At 41.2% G+C, this 21,079-nt stretch overlaps 1 protein-coding gene across 1 annotated transcript in view; it reads left to right on the top strand.

The window, feature by feature from the left end:
- LOC125902824 (phospholipid phosphatase-related protein type 5-like) overlaps positions 1 to 20,960 on the top strand; it is a 33,571-nt gene extending 12,611 nt beyond the window's left edge. Inside the window, exons 3-6 of the mRNA XM_049599451.1 lie at positions 8,215 to 8,465; positions 9,096 to 9,272; positions 20,149 to 20,289; positions 20,637 to 20,960. Coding sequence (XP_049455408.1) covers positions 8,215 to 8,465; positions 9,096 to 9,272; positions 20,149 to 20,289; positions 20,637 to 20,666 — 599 coding nt within the window. The 3' untranslated portion in view covers positions 20,667 to 20,960. The remainder of the gene's footprint in view (positions 1 to 8,214; positions 8,466 to 9,095; positions 9,273 to 20,148; positions 20,290 to 20,636) is intronic.
- The last annotated feature ends 119 nt before the right edge of the window (positions 20,961 to 21,079 follow it).

Raw genomic sequence — 21,079 nt, 5'->3', positions numbered from 1 at the left:
GAAAATAACATCAACGTTTTGCCACATTTAGCTTCAAACAATGTTTAAAAAAGTATTGTGATTTTTTTAACGTCACCTTTTACCACATTTACAGCAATATTTGTTAACTTAGAAATATATTAAATAGTTAAATCTAAATATTAAATGTGGCACCTAAATGTTAAATGTTAAATCTAAATATTAAATCTAAATCTAAATGCTAAATCTAAATGCTAAATCTAAATCTAAATATTAAATCTAAATCTAAATCTAAATGTTAAATCTAAATGCTAAATATAAATATAAATATAAATATAAATGTTAAATCTAAATATTAAATCTAAATCTAAATCTAAATGTTAAATCTAAATGTTTTGGGTGAAACTAAATATTTAGCTAATATGCAAATTCACACTGCCGGTCACCGAAGTACCAAAATAAAAGCTCGAGATGGTCAGACTGTTTATAGAATCAAATAACTAATTAAAACCAACTTATCGGGGGAAATGGACACTTGAACATCCATTAGCGTGATAATAACTACCTAAAATAACAAGAAACGTGTTTGGAGAAATTTTATTTGATGTGTACTTTGAGCTGTTAGTGTCCCTTCTGAGGGAATCACCTTGTTGTTTACAAATACTTCCAGGTAGAAAACCAGCGGAGTTTAGCAACATATATATATATGCACATCTCACTGTATCACCGTTTAGACTGATCTGGTGTTTGTAAAGCCTATAAACACTATGACTGAACAAACATTACTATCACGGTCTGAAATTAATAACATGGTTATCGTAGATTAGCGAGGCTAACTGTTAGCTGTTAGCCCCGTTAGCGGTGTCTGTAATGACTCACTAACTCTAAACGGTCCGTGAAGAAAATATTTTTTATATTTTTATATATATATATATATATATATTATATATTTTTATATATTATAATATATTTTTTATTGGTACTTCCGGTGACCGGCAGTGTGAATTTGCATATTAGCTAAATATTTAGTTTCACCCAAAACATTTAGATTTAACATTTAGATTTAGATTTAGATTTAATATTTAGATTTAACATTTAGATTTAGATTTAGATTTAGCATTTAGATTTAACATTTAGATTTAGAGTTAGATTTAATATTTAGATTTAGATTTAGCATTTAGATTTAGATTTAATATTTAGATTTAACATTTAACATTTAGGTGCCACATTTAATATTTAGATTTAACTATTTTTTTACCAACATTCTTTTTATTGTTATCACAACATAACAACGAAAAACAAAGAAATACAATTACATGTCTTGAACAAACGTGTCAACCCCCCCACCCCCCGCCCTTTCAAATTATTCCAATTCTTGGTTGGGGATCAGGTTAGTGAGTTAGTCCATTGTATAGGAACAAAAAACATACATATATATATACACATACACATACATATATATATATATACTTCTACATACTTCTGCAATATTAGGTACTGCAAAGTGCCACTGTTTACATGTCCCCAGGCTCTTCCATCACATGTGACAAATCTGTTCTCAATACATAGCAAATGAAGGGGTCCCAGATCTGGTGAAAATTATGTTGTTGATGTTTTATTGTATATGTAATTTTCTCTAAGGGAAGAGTTGTAGATAGCTCAGACAGCCACCTGCTTACACTTGGACTTCTGGTGTTTTTCCATGAGAGGGCTATTACTCTCTTTGCCATTAACACACTTAAGTCTATAAATATTCGTTGATATTTTTTAATCTTCAAATTATCTGGATATAAACCTAATATAAACAACTGTGGGACTAAGGGTATTTGAATCTGTAAAATATTTTGAATACATTGTTTTATTTCTTGCCAGAATTTTTGTATTTCCGTACATTGCCAAACGCAATGGAAAAATGTACCTTTTTCCTTCTCACATTTATTACAAGTATCAGGTATAGCGCTATTATATCTGTTAAGTTTTTCTGGAGTGATATACATTCGCATCAACCAGTTGTATTGTAGTAATTTCAGGCGGGCGTTAGTAGTTCTCGATTGTGCTTTAGAGCATGCCTCCTCCCACTTTTCTATTGGGATGTCCTCCTGTAGATCTTCCCTCCATGCCCCCAGCCGTCCTGCAGATGTTTCTGTACTTCCATCTACCAGGCATTTATAAATTTTGGAAATTAAACCCCTCCCTAAACAATTCATGTTCATTAATTTTTCTATAGTAGACATTTCGAGATTTAACTATTTAATATATTTCTAAGTTAACAAATATTGCTGTAAATGTGATAAAAGGTGACGTTAAAAAAATCACAATACTTTTTTAAACATTGTTTGAAGCTAAATGTGGCAAAATGTTGATGTTATTTTCAGCGTGAGACACTTTACAAACGGCACCCCATAGTGCAGTGTTGATAAAAATTACTTTAAACATTATAACGATATGATGGTTTTGTTATACAAAAAACAAGGGTAGTTGTTGTTGTTGTTGTTGCTTTTGTTGTTGTTGTTGTTGTTGGTGTGTGTGTGTGTGTGTGTGTGTGTGCTAAATAAATTGGTTAAAAAATGAGCTTTGCTTAAAAATTAAACACAAACATATGGTTTATTCCACCACTGCACTAGGATTTGTCTTTGAGTGTTTCTGCTTCTAGAGCACCAACGTACACTGTCATGTCTTTCCACAAAAGGCGAGAATTCTGGGATTCCAAAAAGAAAAGAAGGAAAAGAAAGACAAAAATAACTTTCTAAGAGACTGTCTGGAGCCTGGAAGGCAAGACACAAGACATGGAGCTCACATGGGATTTTATAAGACAGTTTTCGTTACTTATGAGGGGGGAGTGGGTGGTGCAAAAGAAAGGGATGGCAAATTATTTTTTAAGGACAGGGGAGGGCCAGGTGCAATCTGGCTGACTGGCAGGGTATATTAACACCACAAAAGATTCCGTCTGGCTGCGTTACAAACCAACACCACCCGGCAGCATATCCTAATGCCATGAAAGGTGGCTTTTGCCATCCATGTCTGAAACTGAAATAAGCAGTATTTGACTACTTCGGAAAGAGAAAGGGCTGGAATGGAATCTGTTAGTGTGTTGTGCTGTTTTAGGCAAATCATTGCTCTCCACACACTGTAGGAACAAACTGTTAGTCATTCTATAATGAAGAGATTGAGAATTAAGATTTGTTGGGAACAATACTGGGCATCACACGGAGGCACCAAAAATGTAGGGAGTAACAATAGTAGGCCTCATGTGGCAGCACCAAAAATGTAGGGAATCTACTGGTATTATAAAAAGCGGGGATTCTATTTGTTGAAAATCTATAACCATACTACGTGTCACATGGGGACACCAAAATGTTGTGATCTAGGCGGCACCATTTGTTGGGACTTAAACCTTAACAGGGGCCTGACCTCATAATAGATCTCCAATTAAAGTATCAAATTGGCTATCTGAAATAATTAATGACTTTTAATAATCATTATTAATTATGTTAAATTGTTTATTGAATAATGTTCATTTACATTAAATCACCTCGTGCGGCACGAGATATATAATTGAAAAATGATTTTTGCCAGTTAATGGTATCAGTCTCAAAAGTTTTGATTATCAGTTAAATTAATAATGATAAACATGATGCCGGAGGCAGCAGGTGGAGGTGTGGCAGCTCTGAGTAAATCACGGTTATCACGGATAAAACTAGAGATTTATACTGCTACTGATGGCAAAACTGTAGTGGAAGATGAATTTTTAAACTTCCTTGTGGTGAAAATGAAGACTGAATGATTGATTGACTGTGAGCTACTTTGGGTCTGAGTGGATTGAATTGAGCAAACTAACATCACTTTAGCTTAGGCGAAGCCAACTAACCAATAACCTGACAGCAATAACAATAACAATAACACTTCTACTGTTATTATACACGTATGATTATTGCCACATATGTATACTATCAGATATTATTATATACTTTCAACATATTGTACCACAATAGCCAGAATTATAACTATAATATTATTACTTTCATTAATGTTGTTGTAAGCTATTACTGTTACCGTCTGTCCTGCATCTCTCTCTGTCTCTGTCTCTGTCTCTCTGTCTCTGTCTCTCTTTCTGTCTCATTGTGTCATACCAATTACTGTTAATTTATTATGCTGATCTGTTCTGTATGACATCTATTGCACGTCTGTCCATCCTGGAAGAGGGATCCCTCCTCAGTTGCTCTTCCTGAGGTTTCTACCATTTTTTTCCCTCGTTAAAGGGTTTTTTTGGGGGAGTTTTTCCTTATCCGCTGCGAGGGTCCTAAGGACAGAGGGGTGTCGTATGCTGTAAAGCCCTCTGAGGCAAATTGTGATTTGTGATATTGGGCTTTCTAAATAAAACTGATTGATTGATCACAACAGTAACTCAATAAACAGCATTAAATCACAATCAACAAGTTAAACAGTCTTGCCTAGTCTGTACATCTATGATAAAGCTATGCCCAGTTTTTACGTTACCAATCCTTGAATGAATGGAGGGAAGAGTCGCTTTGTGGTGTGCTGCTTTTGTTACCCAGCAGGAGAAGGCTGAAAAGAGCTGTGGTTCCAGGTGCAGTCTTTGTTGTATCCTTGTTCCAAAGGTGCAGATCTGAGGAAGCAGCTCGCTCGGGGTCCATGCAGAGTTAGACGTTGGGGTGCTAACTCAACTTGGTTCTCCTTGTTGCTGGAAAGTTATTTGCAAACGTTATGTTTGGCACACTAACTTCTCTGGTTTTAAGGTTTTGGCCCTTTTGTGGGCATGCAGATCATGGTCCAGGAGAAAGACAGCAAGAGTCTGCAGAGCAATTGCCCTCCCCTTAGTGATTTGGGGGCAAGGGCCTCTGAGCATGTCAGAGCCCATGAGGAAGAGGAAGACCTGTCTGGGCTTATCAAGGCCCAGGAGGAAAGAGGAGAGACTGTGTGAGAGAGCACAACTTTCCCTGAAGTTTGCTTGGTGACATCACAGAGGGGCATGTCACTGTAAAAGTACTGTCCAATCAAGTTTGACGACTGGTGTCACTTTTGGTGTGAGGTGGTGCATCCTGTGGAGATGAATATCAAATAACTGTCATATGTTTGAAGAACAAAGAACATGAGGTTTCTTACCATTTCAGATGGCAAGAGAAGAAGCCTTCAGATGTCCAGTTTAGATTGTAACAAATGACAAATTATCTTTGGTCCAGTGAATCCCAACAGATTTCAGACACTGATACATTCTTGCCATTATCACTGAGATGAAGTGTTGCACAACTGTCATTTTTGCATTTGCATCATGGGATTGTTGGCAGTGAGAAGTGCCCAGACTGCTCTTCATCATTAGAATTTGGGGGGGAATACATTGTGTATAAATTTCATATTAATAATGTGGCCATTTAAATAAAATGACAGAGGTGCTTTTTTTTAAGATATTTTTTGGGGCATTTTGGCCTTTAATCGATACAGACAAGCGTGAAAGGGAGAGAGAGAGGGAGTGACATGCAGCAAAGGGCCACAGGCTGGAGTCGAACCCGGGCTGCTTTACATGGGGCGCCTGCTCTATGCCACCGACAACCCGACAGAGGTGCTTTTAGATGCTGCTTTTAAATGATTCTTACAAGATTCTTTTTTCGTTATGATGACAAATGTTTGAAGTAATGATGTTGTCTATTGTTGTTTCTGTTTCATGTCAGTGACATTGTTTTTTTTCATATAGCGAATTCACTCATGCATGCACATTTGTGTGATAGAAGGTATCATGTTAACACTGTAGCATACACTATATTAAGTGATAGAGTATACCATGCTCCTCTCTAAAATCCTTTAAAAAAAATCCTGAACTACACCCTATTGTTGGCTTCTTTGGTATTGCTGGTGGAGACGACCAGGCACCGTATGGTGACTTATGCTTTGCTCTTGGCCAGACGTGCAATCTTGCTCAAATAGAAGGAGGCTGCCCCTCCCACATCTGGACAGTGGCTTCGAGACGTAATGTCCTGCCTAAAATTGGAGATACTGCACTCTCTGCCAATGGTTCAGAGAAAAAATTTGTAAGACCTGGGGACCCTTTCCGTCTTATTTTCATAACACCCAACAATATCAGCTCTCAATGTGTTCTAAAAGTAAAATCTGATTCCATGGATATTGCTACTTTGCTCATTAAATCCAGACACTGTGCCTTAAAAGTATTTAAAGGGAGGAAAAAAACAAGGGACAGGAGGATGGGTGGGGGGTAGGAGGGAAAGGCTGTTGTATCATATAGGGTATTAATTTGATCGCCTCAGGGTTATGTTTACTTTTGTTTGTTTTGTACACTGACGTGTATTGTGTGGTACTGTGGAATGTGTCTACCGAACCCAGCATTTTTTCTTTTTGAAAACCTTAATAAAAAACATTTTGAAACAAACACAAAATACCATGCCAACATCTAAGCATTACCTATGTTGATGCAGTGGCGTAATGTAACTAATTACATTTACTCAGGGATTGTGCTTGTGTAGAAATCTGAGGTAGTTGTAGGCTACTCTACTTAAATATTTCCATTTTATGCTACAGTATTGATACTTACATTGTACTACATAAATATTGTGCGTCTTACTACATTATTTTGACAGTTACACTATAGTTACTTGTTACTCTGCAAATTAAGATTCTACATCAGAGTGCTTTTCCTTATGATACATTAGTACATTTTGCTAATAATATTTATGTTCTTTTATTTAAATGTGCAATGTATAATGCCTGGCCACAAGCTCCAAAGAAATAGGGGGCAGCATTTCACCAGCCCACTACTGGGTCCATTCAATCTACATTAACAGTCATCAGTTACTGAAAAAAATAAAATAAAATAGCTAATATCAGCACAGCAAGAACATGTTAAATTCAACAAAACTGCTGAAACTCTTAGAGCCAGTCAAACTAACGCTGGTCTTATAATCTTTGTGTGTAGCTTATGTTGCATCTTTCTTAGCTCAGTTTTAGCTAGATCATCATAGCAAACAAACAGGCACAACAAAACCATATATCAGATTTTATTTCATTCATTCATTCATTCATTTATTCATTCATTCATTCATTCGTTCATTTTCATTTACATATCCAGGGCTGGGTCTTGAGGGCAGCAGGCCAAGCAAAGAACCCCAGACGTCCTTTTCCCCAGCTAGGCCTTCCAGCTCCTCCTGGGGGATCCCGGGGCTTTCCCAGGCCAGACGAGATATATAATCTCTCCAGTGTGCTCTGGGTCTGCCCCAGGGCCTCCCACCAGTTGGATGTCAATGTACACCTCTTATAGGAAGCACCCAGGAGGCATCAGATGCCAGAACCATCTCAACTAGCCCCTTTCGACACGAAGGAGCAGCGGCTCTACTTCAAGCTCCCCCTTGATGTCCAAGCTTCTCACCCTGTCTCCAAGGCTGAGCCCAGCCACCCTTTGGAGAAAACTAATTTTGGCCGCTGGTATCCGTGATCTCATTCTTTCAGTCACTACCCAATGCTCATGTCCATAAGTGAGGGCTGGGACGTAGATGGACCAGTAAATCAAAAGCTTCACCTTCGGGCTCAGCTCCCTCTTCACCATGCCGGTCCAGCGCAGTGCCTGCATCACTGCAGACGCTACACCAAACCGCTGATCCATCTCACGTTCCATTTTACCTTCACTCATGAACAAGACCCAGATACACTTGAATTCCTTTGCTTAGGACAGCAACTCCCTCCGAAACCAAAGGGGGCCATTTTTTTATTTTTTGTATTTGGAATATTTTTTGGTGCACTTTTTGTGGTCATTAGTTGCACTTAAAATATGTTTTGCCAATACCCAATGTTAGATGTTAAATAATGGTCTAACATAAATGTTGTGTGGGCTTAGCTTCAAACCAATGGGTGTTTCAAACAGGACGGGCCAGGGCTAGCTGGCATGCTTATACGTAGACGACTTTGACTTAACAGACACTGTTACTTCTTCACATTTTGTTGATTATGGTAGGTATTTTTTGGAAAGCTTTAAACTAAAATTCTGCCCATATGGTACACATTGTACCTTTAAGTAACATTTTCTTTGCACAACCTGTACTTGTAATGTATGTTAATATAGGTGTATTACTTTTACTGAAGGATCTGAATTCTTCCTCCACCACAGTGTTGATGTGATTTAACTAAAGCTTGAATGGGCTGTCTCATTCTATGTTAATGTAACATGTTATGGCAACATGCTGCTTTTAAATGTGTTGAATTGTAATCATATCATCTCTGTGTGTTTCTCTGTAGGTGTGTATGTCTTTGGTCTGTTTACAACAGACATATTTGTCAACGCAGGTCAGCTGGTCACAGGATGTCTGGCTCCTCACTTCCTGTCTGTTTGCCAGCCCAATTACACAGCCCTCGGCTGTCTGGACACAGCACTTTTTGTCAGCCAATCAGATGCTTGCACTGGTGACCCTGATGACATCATGAGAGCCAGAAAGACTTTCCCCTCCAAAGAGGCTGCGCTGAGTCTGTATACGGCTGTTTACCTGGCAGTGAGTGGCTCTGTTTAATGTAACAGCTGCTGGAGATGTGCAGAGACAGAGACAAGCATAAAAGATCCCCATGCAGTTTATTTTTACCCAACACATTCTCACTCCAACCTCGTCACAAATCAATGTTTGGTCATGGACTTTCCATGTCGATATATGATGTGCAAGTCACCCTGGGTGCATTGGCTGTTGACGTTCTTGGGACACTGTGTCAACTTCAGCCTGTTTCATGCATTGTCTGTTTTCAAAATACATATCCATTTTTACAGTAAATGTACAGTTTGCAAACAGTCTCTTTCAAAATAAGTGCACCATGTCAGTAAAACACCACAAACTGACATTTTTCCCATCAAAAACAAATGCACATGGTTTGGTTTAGCCAACACACACACATGGTTGGGATTAGGAAAAAAGAACAGGGTTTGACTTTACAATCTTACAGGAAGCAAACGACATAAAAGGATGGCTTTTTTCGTTGGTGTTTGACAGGGAAGTCTCTGACCAAGCACTGGTATTCAATGACTTTAGAGTGAGACCAGGTTGCTTTACCACTGAGTATAAATCTTATTGTATCTCACCATATAACACTGGTTCTGAATAGTGTCACAGAAATAAAGTAACCATCCTTTTCAGATGTACATCATGTCCTGTGTCGGTTCCAGAGGAGGCCGTCTGACTGGACCCCTCGTCAGCCTCTCATTGGTCAGTCTGGCTGCGCTAACAGGCATCAACAGAGTGGCTGAGTACCGAAACCACTGGAGTGATGTCATTGCAGGACAAGCCATTGGGGGAGCTATTGCTGTATTTCTGGTCAGTTCATTACTACTGACCATTTCAAGATAAAACCACCAGAGCAGACTCAATAAACACTTCTGTCAGACAAACAATTAAATAGTTATTACTCACCTATGATGCTTTATCATAATCCACTGATCCATATTATTCAGACAGAATCACAGCATACACAGATCCCATTTCAGTTTTCACACTGACAAAGGTCCAGATGATCTAAATCTAGTGAAATATTAAGTCCACTCCAAACACATTATTACAACCATAGATAAACACAAACTGCTGTTGCATCAGTTTTAAACACCCATATCTCTCCACATATTATCAATAATTTCTCTGTCCTTCATGTAAACAAACTGACTGGACTATCTCAAAGTGGAGGTGAGCTACTGACCTTTCCACTGACACCTCATTTGAGCCAATAGGAGCTTCCAGTGCTGTTGTATGACCTTACTGGCCAAATGAGGCCTAAGCTGAAGACACACATTTCCTGTAGTTTAGAGCCATTGATTGGCCAACCTCACCCAGGGCTTATGGGTCTTGTAGTCAATAACAAATGAAGCGCCACAGCAGATGTGAACTCCTTACAGGCAGCACACATGTACAGAAATGGCAAACAAATGGCTCCTGTGATGTCTTACAGTGAAAAAAAAAAAACAGTCTTTCTTATCAAATTAGGTTTTCTGGAATTGTGCTTATATTGAGTTAACTCCTAAATAGACTTTTCTGTCTGTGCTGATTAGTTTTTTCACTGCATATTCACACATTTACATTGTTTTACCCTCTTTAAAAAAAATAAAAATAAAAAAATAATGAGGCTTCCTGTTCTCTATCGCTCTAGGCTTCCCCTCCACCCAGAGATATATTGTATATATATCTCTTTTGGAGACCTGAACCCTTGGGTCACGTGACGTGGATAATTTCTTTAAGACAATCCACCTGTGGTCGTGGCTGACAGCCTACATAAAGCCCTGTCAACCACGCCTCCAGTGATTTTTCTGATTCCACTTGGAGCAGCGTGGTGTGTGTTGCTGTGCTTCTTTGAGACAATTCTATCTTCTGTCTTTCTACAAAAAGAAAACTTTCGTTTAGCAAGACTAACAAATACACAGTCCGTGCCGCTTACCTCACGGGGTTTGAGAGAGGGTGATTGCCTCTCACGGTGGCTGTGTTGCCGTCCTTGCTGTCGCACTCTCGGTGTTGGCATATTGTCTCTGTGGAGAGGCTTCCATGCCAGATAACATCAGGGTCTTTATCCCAGTCCCATTTGGCCGAGGGGAGAAGGATCCGTGAGTTTGTTGATAGTGTCGAGCATGTTGTCCCTGTGCGGGGATTTTCTTCATGTTACCGACACAGAACTCTCTTCTTTGTTCGCTGGGGCATTGAGAAGGAGTTTGTGGGTTATTAAAGTTGCTGCCTGTCCCTTTGTTTGTGCATTGCACCATTCATACACAATACATTCCACAATCCCACAGTTTTACCGGTAAAAGTTTGGCAGCAGGCATGCAGGGAGAGCCAGTTTCCGCGTGGTGATCCCGCGAGGTGGGGTTATCGTGAGATTTGGAGAAATGGAGTCAATAAGCCATTTTTGTGTGGTGTGTGGGGTTCAATTGCCCATTGAGGATGGGCATGATGTGTGTGTGCATTGTTTGGGGGAGGAACATGCTGCTGCGGCAGTCGAAAATCCATCCTTCTGTATGGATTGTTCTATTTTGCCAGCACGATCCTTAGAGGCTCGGCTTTGTGTGTTTAGGGTGAAGCGTAGGTGGGGGCGAAGAGAGTTTACACCATCCACAGTGCCCCAGCAGTCTAAGTGCCTCAAGATGGGGGATTTTGGAGGCAGCTCCTTTGTAGATTCCCGCCCTAAGTCCCCTCCCAGGTCCTTCTTGCCTGGTGATATGATCAGAATCAGAAGGCCCGAAGCTGATGACCAGGAGGATGTGGAGGAGGAAGTTGATGTGTTAGGGTTATCGGATGATGCAGATCCTGAGGGGATGACTGAGGAGAGTGAGACCAAAGAAAGTAAGCACTAGCAATTCAGAAGCTTGATTGAGAGGGCTTCTCAGGCTCTTGGGCTCGGACCAGTATTAGGTCAAGCTCCTCCCACTCACGCTTTGATGAGGATGATGATCTCCCTGATACGGAGATGCCTTTTGCAGTGCCTCTTCTGCCTTTAAAGCATTCGCACCCTCGTCCTGGTGTGAGTTACAGAGACATTTTAAAATGGATTACCCACCAAGTATGGAACATTTTAAAAGTAGGATTAAGGACTATTTGAGTACTGAATGTACATGTCCTGTTACTGAACGCTTCTGGTGATTATATTGTCTTGAATGAATTGCCAGCTGTTTTGTAACTGATTGTTTCATGTTGTCTGTTTTAACCTGCTGTGTTTTTAGGGGAACTATTATGCTGCTGTCTTGGCCAGGACTCCCTTGCAAAAGAGATTCTGAATCTCAGTGGAACTATTTCCTGGTTTCCTGGAAGACCTGATGCACAAGGCATTTGAGAATCCCACAGCTAAGCTTTCCTTTACTGCTACCACCAGACGATGTCTGCCATGCAGGATAAGGAGAAGGTGGGCTGTGGTTCTTTGCCTCAGCTAGACCAGTCGGTTTTAGCCCTCTTATTTCCGGCCAACTCTGTGTTAGGGCCAGCTACTCCATCAGGGGACTGCAAAATGCTGGATGCCTCACTGGCCAGACTGCACAGGTCTATGGCAGTTCAGACTCAACTGGCGAATACCGGGTCTGTCTTAGCGCTGTACCAGCGGAAGTTGATACGTCAGCTGAGCACTGGGGCTGATGCCCGTCTTATTTCTGAGATACAGCTTGTTTCATCTATGTTGTCATCACTGATGAAAGAGCAAACACTGACTGCCAGGAAGGGCATGTCGTCATTCTGGGTTACCAGGCACCAGCTGTATTTGTCCAGATCTAAGTTGCAGTCAGAGGACAAGTCGTACCGACGGCCATGTTTGGGCCTGGTGCCACTACTCTTTTGCAACGGGCACAGGAGGCCCACTGTTGTGCTAAGAAGGTCTCTAGTGCACTGACCCCCAAGTCTGGTCTGGTCTGGTCAGGCTGGGGGTAAGAGGGTCGAGGGCCCCACATAGGCCCTTGGATCAGGCTGGTGCCCTGGATGCTTGCCATGGTCGCGCCGGTGCAGCCAGAGGAGCTGCCAGAGGCAAAGTGGGCAGAGCCTTCATCTTCTTCCTGACACCAGATCACATCCAGCCTGCCTCCAGCAAGCTCAGGCTTGAGTGGCAGCCTGGGAGTCACTGAATGCGAGCCCCTGGGTGGTTTCAACCATGACCCAGGGGTATCGTATTCAGTTTGCTCAGCGTCCTCCAACCTCAGTGACACCTACAGTGTTCACGGTGGTGAACGCAGAACGAAAAGCAGTTCTCCAGACCGAGATTTGTACTCTGTTGGGAAAAAAGGCCATCAGGGAAGTACCTCATGGCACTTGGGGTTTTACTTTTGCTATTTTGGGTTTTACTCTCGCTATTTTCTCATCCCCAAGAGGGATGGGAAATTGCGACCCATTTTAGATCTCAGGGGTCTGAACTGGCATCTCAGGTGGCTGCCTTGCAAAATGTTGACAATTCCCCGGGTGAGACAGTCCATCAACACAGGGGACTGGTTCACAAGAGTAGATCTGAAGGGTGCCTACTTTCAGATTCCAATCTGGAACAGGCATTGGCGTTTTCTCCGCTTTGTGTTCGACGGCAGGGAATACGAGTTCCAAGTCCTACCACTTGGTATCTCTCTGGCTCCGCGCACCTTCACAAGGTGCATGGAGGCGGTTCTTGTGCCTCTACGGCAGAAGGGGATACGAATATTGAATTATTTAGATGATTGGCTCCTGTGTGCACATTCAGAGTCTTAAGGGCTCTTGAGGTACCTCCGTTTGATCCTTTGGAGTCAGTGGACTTAAAATGGTTGTCCTTTAAGTTTGCTCTTTTATTGGCGCTGGCAACAGCCAAGAGGGTGGGGGAGCTCCATGCTCTCTCTGTGCATGAGCATCTGTGCAGGTTCATGCCAGAGGGGGCAGGAGTGGTCCTACGTCCAAACCCTGCTTTCCTTCCTAAGGTTCTGTCTCCTTCTCAGCCGAACCAAGACATGGTGGTATGGTCTCTCGTCTCCAACTCAGCAGAGGAAGGTGATCGTAGGCACTCACTTGTGTGCCCAGTTAGGGCACTCAGGGTGTATTTGCAAAGGACACGGTGCCATAGGCAGACAGATCAGGCTGCAGGCACATCGTTCGGTGAGTGAGTGCTTGGCTTGGCCCAGCAGTAGTGAAATATGGTTTCCCTGTCATGCCAGCCTGTGTGGCTCACCTGAGTGGCCTCTCCACCCCTTTAATCATGCCTTTGCATCTTGCGGGGCTGTGTAGCCTTGGTAGCGTCTGGCGCCAGGGCTTGTGGCAACAGCGTCTTGCGTCTTGCAGAGCTGGCTAGCCTGGGGTGTATATATAGTGTACATTTGTATATAGTTCATTGGGCACACAGTGTATTTTGTAGAGCACTTTGGTGGCAGGGACGTATCATTCGAAGTTGATGCTGTAACCCTAGTTCTCTGAGTGAAGAGGCTTCCCCTCCACCTCGAGGCCGCTCTGGGATTCGTTCCATCATATCTAGATCACTGGGGGCGTGGTTGACAGGGGTTTAATAAGAAATTATCCACATCACCTGACCCAAGGGTTCAAGTCTCCAATAGAGATATATACAAATCTCTGGGTGGAGGGGAAGCCTCTTCACTCAGAGAACCAGGGTTACACATGTAACCTCACAGTATGGCCCTATTGCGTTTTCCAGCTAATACCTCCCAGTTCCAGTCATTTGCAGCTTTTTTCAAGAAAACATTCAGATTTGAAAAAAACAACAACTTTTATTTTAGTGTGTTGAAACTTCTATGAGTCAATACAGAAGCACTTATAGTGATTCTGTCTGTTGAGGAAAAACCTCTGAGTGTTACCTTTCAAATTAGACCATGCATGTATATGCACTAACAATGGAACAAAAAAAGCTTTCAATTTACTGTAGGAATGACTTGGACAGGCATTTTAGGTGCATTTACACTACATCAGAGATGGGGGACTCAAGTCACATGACCTGACTCAAGTCAGACTCGAGTCGCAAATATGATGACTTGAGACTTGCTTGACGAACGTTGATAAAAGACTCGACTTGACTTTGACTTTGTGTTCATGACTTGAGACTTGACTTTGACTTGAGACAGATGACTCGAAGCTAGCGGATCGTGAGGAGATGTTTGCTGTATGTCAATCAATCAATCAATCAATCAATTTTATTTATAAAGCCCAATATCACAAATCACAATTTGCCTCACAGGGCTTTACAGCATACGACATCCCTCCATCCTTAAGACCCTCACAGCGGATAAGGAAAAACTCCCCAAAAAAACCCCTTTGACGGGGAAAAAAAAACGGTAGAAACCCCAGGAAGAGCAACTGAGGAGGGATCCCTCTTCCAGGACGGACAGACGTGCAATAGATGTCGTACAGAACAGATCAGCATAATAAATTAACAGTAATCCATATGACACAGAGAGAGAGAGAGAGAGAGAGAGAGAGAGAGAGAGAGAGAGATGCAGGTAATGACAGTAGCTTACAACAACATTAATGAAAGTAATAATATTATAGTTATAGTTCTGGTTACTGCGGTACAATATGTTGAAAGTATGTATTAATACCTGGCAGTATACATGTGTGACAATAATCATATGTGTATAATAACAGAAGAAGTATGACTAATGACTAATGATGGCAGCAGCAGCAGGAGGCATCTGGCAGGACCACGGCAGCAGCACAACCACACACGTCACGCTGTCCAGGCACCGCTGTGATATGAGTTAATCTGAGAGACAGTGGAGCACAAAGGCTCCGGAGAAGAAGCCGAGTTAGTGACATCCAGAATGGCCAAGTTAGCAAGATGCAGTAATAGAATACGAGAGAGAGAGTGAGAGAGACAGAGAGAGAGAGAGAGAAGGAGAGAAGGGGCCCGGTGTATTATAGGGGGGTCCTCCGGCAGACTAGGCCTAAGTCAGCCTAACTAGGGGCTGGTACAGGGCAAGCCTGAGCCAGCCCTAACTATAAGCTTTATCAAAGAGGAAAGTCTTAAGTCTAGTCTTAAATGTGGAGACGGTGTCTGCCTCCCGGACCGTAACAGGAAGATGATTCCACAGGAGAGGAGCCTGATAGCTAAAGGCTCTGGCTCCTGATCTACTTTTGGAGACTTTAGGGACCACGAGTAACCCTGCGTTCTCAGAGCGCAGTGTTCTGGTGGGATAATATGGCACTATGAGCTCTCTAAGATATGACGGAGCTTGACCATTTAGAGCTTTATAAGTTAACAGTAGGATTTTAAATTCAATTCTGGATTTTACAGGGAGCCAGTGCAGAGAAGCTAAAACAGGAGAGATATGATCGCGTTTCTTAGTTCCTGTTAGTACACGTGCTGCTGCATTCTGAATTAGCTGGAGAGTTTTTAAGGACTTACTAGAGCTACCTGATAATAGAGAGTTACAGTAATCCAGCCTTGAGGTAACAAAAGCGTGGACCAATTTTTCTGCATCTTTTCGGGTCAGGATAGGCCTAATTTTCACAATATTACGCAGATGAAAAAATGCAGTCCGTGAGGTTTGCTTTAAATGAGAATTAAAAGACAAATCTTGATCAAATATTACTCCGAGGTTTCTTACACAGATGAAAAAATGCAGTCCGTGAGGTTTGCTTTAAATGAGAATTAAAAGACAAATCTTGATCAAATATTACTCCGAGGTTTCTTACGGTAGTGGCAGGGGCCAAGAACAATAACTTCAGTTTTGTCTGAATTTAACATCAGGAAATTGGTGCTCATCCAAGTTTTTATGTCTTTAAGGCAATTATGGAGTTTAGTTAATTGATTGCTTTCTTCTGGCTTCATTGATAAATACAACTGAGTATCATCCGCATAACAATGGAAATTTATAGAGTGATTTCTAATGATGTTACCTAAAGGAAGCATATATAGAGTAAACAGGATTGGTCCGAGCACAGAACCTTGCGGAACTCCAAAACAAACTTTAGTACGTAAGGATGGTTCATTGCGAACGTCAACAAATTGAAAACGATCAGATAAATAAGATTTAAACCAGCTTAGTGCTGAACCTTTTAAGCCAATTAAGTGATCCAGTCTCTGCAGTAGAATTTGATGGTCAATTGTGTCAAACGCCGCACTAAGATCTAATAAAACAAGTACAGAGACGAGTCCTTTGTCTGAAGCAATCAGAAGGTCATTTGTAATTTTAACTAGAGCTGTCTCAGTGCTATGATGCACTCTAAATCCTGACTGAAATTCCTCAAATAAATTATTATCCTGGAGAAAATCACACAGCTGGTCTGCGACTACTTTCTCAAGGATCTTTGACATAAAGGGAAGATTAGATATTGGTCTATAATTGGCTAACACCTCTGGATCCAGGGTGGGCTTTTTCAGTAGAGGTTTAATTACAGCTACCTTAAAAGACTGTGGTACATAGCCTGTTAATAAGGATATATTGATCATATCTAATATATGAGTGTTAACTAAAGGAAAGACCTCCTTAAGTAGCCTAGTTGGGATGGGGTCTAAGAGACACGTTGATGATTTGGATGAAGAAATCACTGCAGTCAATTCTTGAAGAGAAATTGGAGAGAAGCAATCTAAATATATATTAGATTTTACAGCTGTGTTTGAGGTTAGATAGGTACTATCTGAGGGCAAGAGGTCATGAATTTTGCCTCTAATAGTTAGAATTTTGTCATTAAAAAAGCTCATAAAATCATTACTGCTAAGGGCTAAGGGAATACAAGGCTCAATAGAGCTTTGACTCTCAGTCAGCCTGGCTACAGTGCTGAAAAGAAACCTGGGGTTGCTCTTATTGTCTTCTATTAATGCTGAGTAATAGTTTGCTCTGGCATTGCGGAGGCCCCTCTTATAAGTTTTGAGACTGTCTGTCCAGATTAAACGAGATTCTTCCAGTTTGGTTAATCGCCAATTCCTTTCAAATTTTCGCGATATTTGTTTTAACTTACGGGTTTGAGAGTTATACCAAGGAGCGAACTTTCTTTGTTTTTTTAACTTCTTTTTAAGAGGAGCTACAGAGTTGAGCGTTGTTCGTAGCGAGCCTACGGTGCTATCAACAAAATTATCAATTCGGGAGAGGTTAAAGTCGGCACGGGAAACCTCTGTTACTGAAGGTATTGGTATTGAATTTAACGACGAAGTAATCTTTTCCTTAAGTTTTATGACAGCACTATCTGATAAACATCTAGTATAGTAACTGTTGCTGAGTGGCGTGTAATCACGTAACAAGAAATCAAAAGTAATCAGATAATGATCCGATAGCGAGGGATTCTGTGGAAAGACTTTTAGGTTATCAATTTCAATTCCATACGTCAGAACTAGATCGAGGGTATGGTTAAAACAGTGAGTGGGTTCATGTACACCCTGACTGAAGCCAATGGAGTCTAATAATGAGATAAACGCAGTAGCCAGGGAGTCATTATCAACGTCGACATGAATGTTAAAATCGCCTACAATAATAACTTTATCTGATTTAAGAACTAAACTGGATAAAAACTCTGAGAATTCAGATACAAATTCAGAATACGGGCCAGGAGCACGGTACACTATAACAAATAATAGTGGCTGCGAGGTTTTCCAGGTCGGATGTAAAAGACTAAGAACGAGGCTTTCAAATGAATTATAATCTAGTTTAGGTTTAGGATTGATTAACAGGCTAGAGTTAAAAATGGCTGCAACTCCCCCTCCTCGGCCGCTGCCTCGAGGAATGTGGGTATTATTATGACTGGGAGGAGTGGACTCATTTAGACTGACATATTCATCTGGACACAGCCAGGTTTCAGTGAGACTGAGTAAATCAATATGATTATCTGATATTAATTCGTTTACTAACACTGCTTTAGACGATAGAGACCTGATATTCAACAGTCCGCATTTAATTCTCCTGTTTTGTCTTTCTGTCACAGAAGAGGTTTTAATTTTTATGAGGTTGTTATGCACAACTCCTCTTTGTTTAATTTTAGATTTAGATAATTTAGGCGGTCGGGGGACAGACACCGTTTGTATAAAACTATGAAAACTATGGCTGGGTAACTGAACTAGAAGCTCAGAGAGGCGTTTAGGACTGCGTCTCCGAGTCCTGGTCTCAACTCTGGGTTGTCAGGGATTTAAATTACTAATAAAGTTTGCCAGGTTCCTAGAAATGAGAGCAGCTCCATCCAAAGTGGGATGAATGCCGTCTCTCCTAATAAGACCAGGTTTTCCCCAGAAAGTTTGGCAATTATTAACGAAACCCACATCGTTTGCTGGACACCACCTGGACAGCCAGCGGTTAAATGATGACATGCGGCTAAACATGTCATCACTGGTCAGATTTCATTTCAGACATCGTTTTTGCGTATTCACACACCGAAGCAATATTAATTTTAGTGACCTCCGATTGGCGTAACCGGGTGTCATTGCCGCCGACGTGAATAACAATCTTACTGAATCTACGTTTAGCTTTAGCCAGCAGCTTTAAATTTGATTCAATGTCGCCCGCTCTGGCCCCAGGGATACATTTGACTATGGCCGCTGGTGTTGCTAACTTCACGTTTCTCAGAATAGAGCTGCCAATAACCAGAGTTTTATCCTCAGCGGGTGTGTCGCTGAGTGGGGAAAAGCGGTTGGAAACGTGAACAGGCTGGTGGTGAGCCGTGGGCTTCGGCTTGGAGCTGTGCTTCTGGCGGACCGTGACCCAACCTCCCGGCTGAACGGGAGTTACCGGAGGACAGTTAGCAGAGGCTAAGGCTATGCTATGTGGCTCCGCACCGGCTACAGGGGGCTGGCTAACTACCGCAGCTACTGAATGGTTTTCCATGGTGCGGTATGTAACATATGACTTGACTTGTGACTTGCTTGACCTGAGCAATGACTTTACTTGACTTGCTTGACTTATAGCAGGGACTTGACTTGACTCACCACAACTAACTTGGGACTTGCTTGAGACTTGAAGGTAAAGACTTGAGACTTGCTTGTGACTTGCACATGTGTGACTTTCCCCCATGTCTGCACTACATGTACTGTAAACATCCCCTCATATAAAGGGAAAAGGCAGGGAGAGTTTAAAAGAAGTTGAAGTCAGAGTATAAATTTACAAAAGGGTTAATCATTTTAGAAATCAGTAAATCCATTAATAAAATCAGCAAAATGGTCAACGCAAATGAAATCAAGTTTTTCTTTTATATTTGCAATAAACAAAGGCTGATTGTCCTGCTCCTCACATCCTGTCACTTCTTTGAACTCTGATGATAGCATTGATTTAAAATGATATAATGAATGACTTTGCCTCACAAAGGAATCCCAGAGCTTCTTTCCAGAGAGTCAGACCACCACTCTGCCACTCTTCATTATTAAGTCACTTAACCAAATATATTTAGGCGCTTTTCCTAATAGAAAACTGGTCTAATGGACAAAAATGCTGCAGGACACATATACACAATGCACACAAGTTGTTGCTTGAATGAACTTGAATTCCTTTTTTGTGTCACAAGTCAAGCATGACAGTCTTGTCGAGTAAAAAAGCTGGGTCACAGAGACAATGTCATCAAAAATGACGAAGCTCTGTCTCAATACCTCAGTAGCACAGGTTACCTAATACAGGTCTCTGTATTAGGCTTACTTTTTGTTGTATGTCTGTTTTTGTCTACATATGTTCCTTGTGATTTACAAATGACTTATTTTGATCATGCAAACAGTTGTCTTATCTGGAAGGAATTGTGTGAAATGATTAAGATGGCTGTATGTGACTGTAGCCAATGTCTCTTCCTCTCTCTGTCTTTCCAGGTGATGTTTGTGGTTCAGTATTTTAAAAAGAGACCTGTGATTTCTCAGAGTCCCTCAGACGCAGGCACAGCAGACACTGATGAGGCTTCTCCCCAAAGAAATCACAGCATGGAAGCCAGTGACAAATACATTGTTACAAAGGTAACACTTTTATACACGGAGAGGTTTGTTTTCAGTGCACGACATACCATTCTGTAGATGAAAACCAGTATGTCCATATGTACTCTTTTAATGACATGATATCAATTGATAGTAGACACATATCAAAAGTTTAACCACTGTAGTAAAGGGAGTGTCACTTGTCACAGTCTCTTGACAATTATGAAAGAGTCTAACAATACAGAAATGTTCACAATACTCAGAGCACCATTAAAACTTTCAACAGTTTTCAGGACAACTCAAATAATGAAGATCTCAATAATCTGTAGCAATTTACAAGTTCTCTTTGAATTTTTAATTTAAATGTGTTTGCTGTTCTTCTCCAACAGAGTCCAGGATCCTTCACAGAAGTCACATGACTGTGAACCCCCCCACTGCATGACCAGGGGGAAATGGAAGTCACCTGTTCTACGTCACATTAGGACCTCCATATTCAAAGACGTTATTCTCTTTAAGATCCTTTTTGCAGCATTTGGAAATAATGAGTTATTACCACCTTAATCTTGACTAATGAGTGTAAATGTGGCAAACAAATGGTCACTACATGCATCTGCTTTTGTCTTGCATGATGCCAAATCAGTTTTGCTGGATATCTGCTTTATCCTCAGCTTCTTGTGCGCAGCAGGAAGTGGGTGCTTTTCTTCCACAATGAAATCTGGCAGGCACAGTTCAAAAAGACAGGGAAAAAAAGCACAAATGTGTTATTAATTTTGGCAATACCATTGGTGTCAGACAAAAGCTGCTGTCACTTTAAACATGGTCTGATTTATTT

This window comes from Epinephelus fuscoguttatus, linkage group LG15 (assembly GCF_011397635.1).
Source record: "Epinephelus fuscoguttatus linkage group LG15, E.fuscoguttatus.final_Chr_v1".
Classification (NCBI taxonomy): Eukaryota; Metazoa; Chordata; class Actinopteri; order Perciformes; family Serranidae; genus Epinephelus; species Epinephelus fuscoguttatus.
This window is presented reverse-complemented; position numbering and strand designations above follow the sequence as displayed.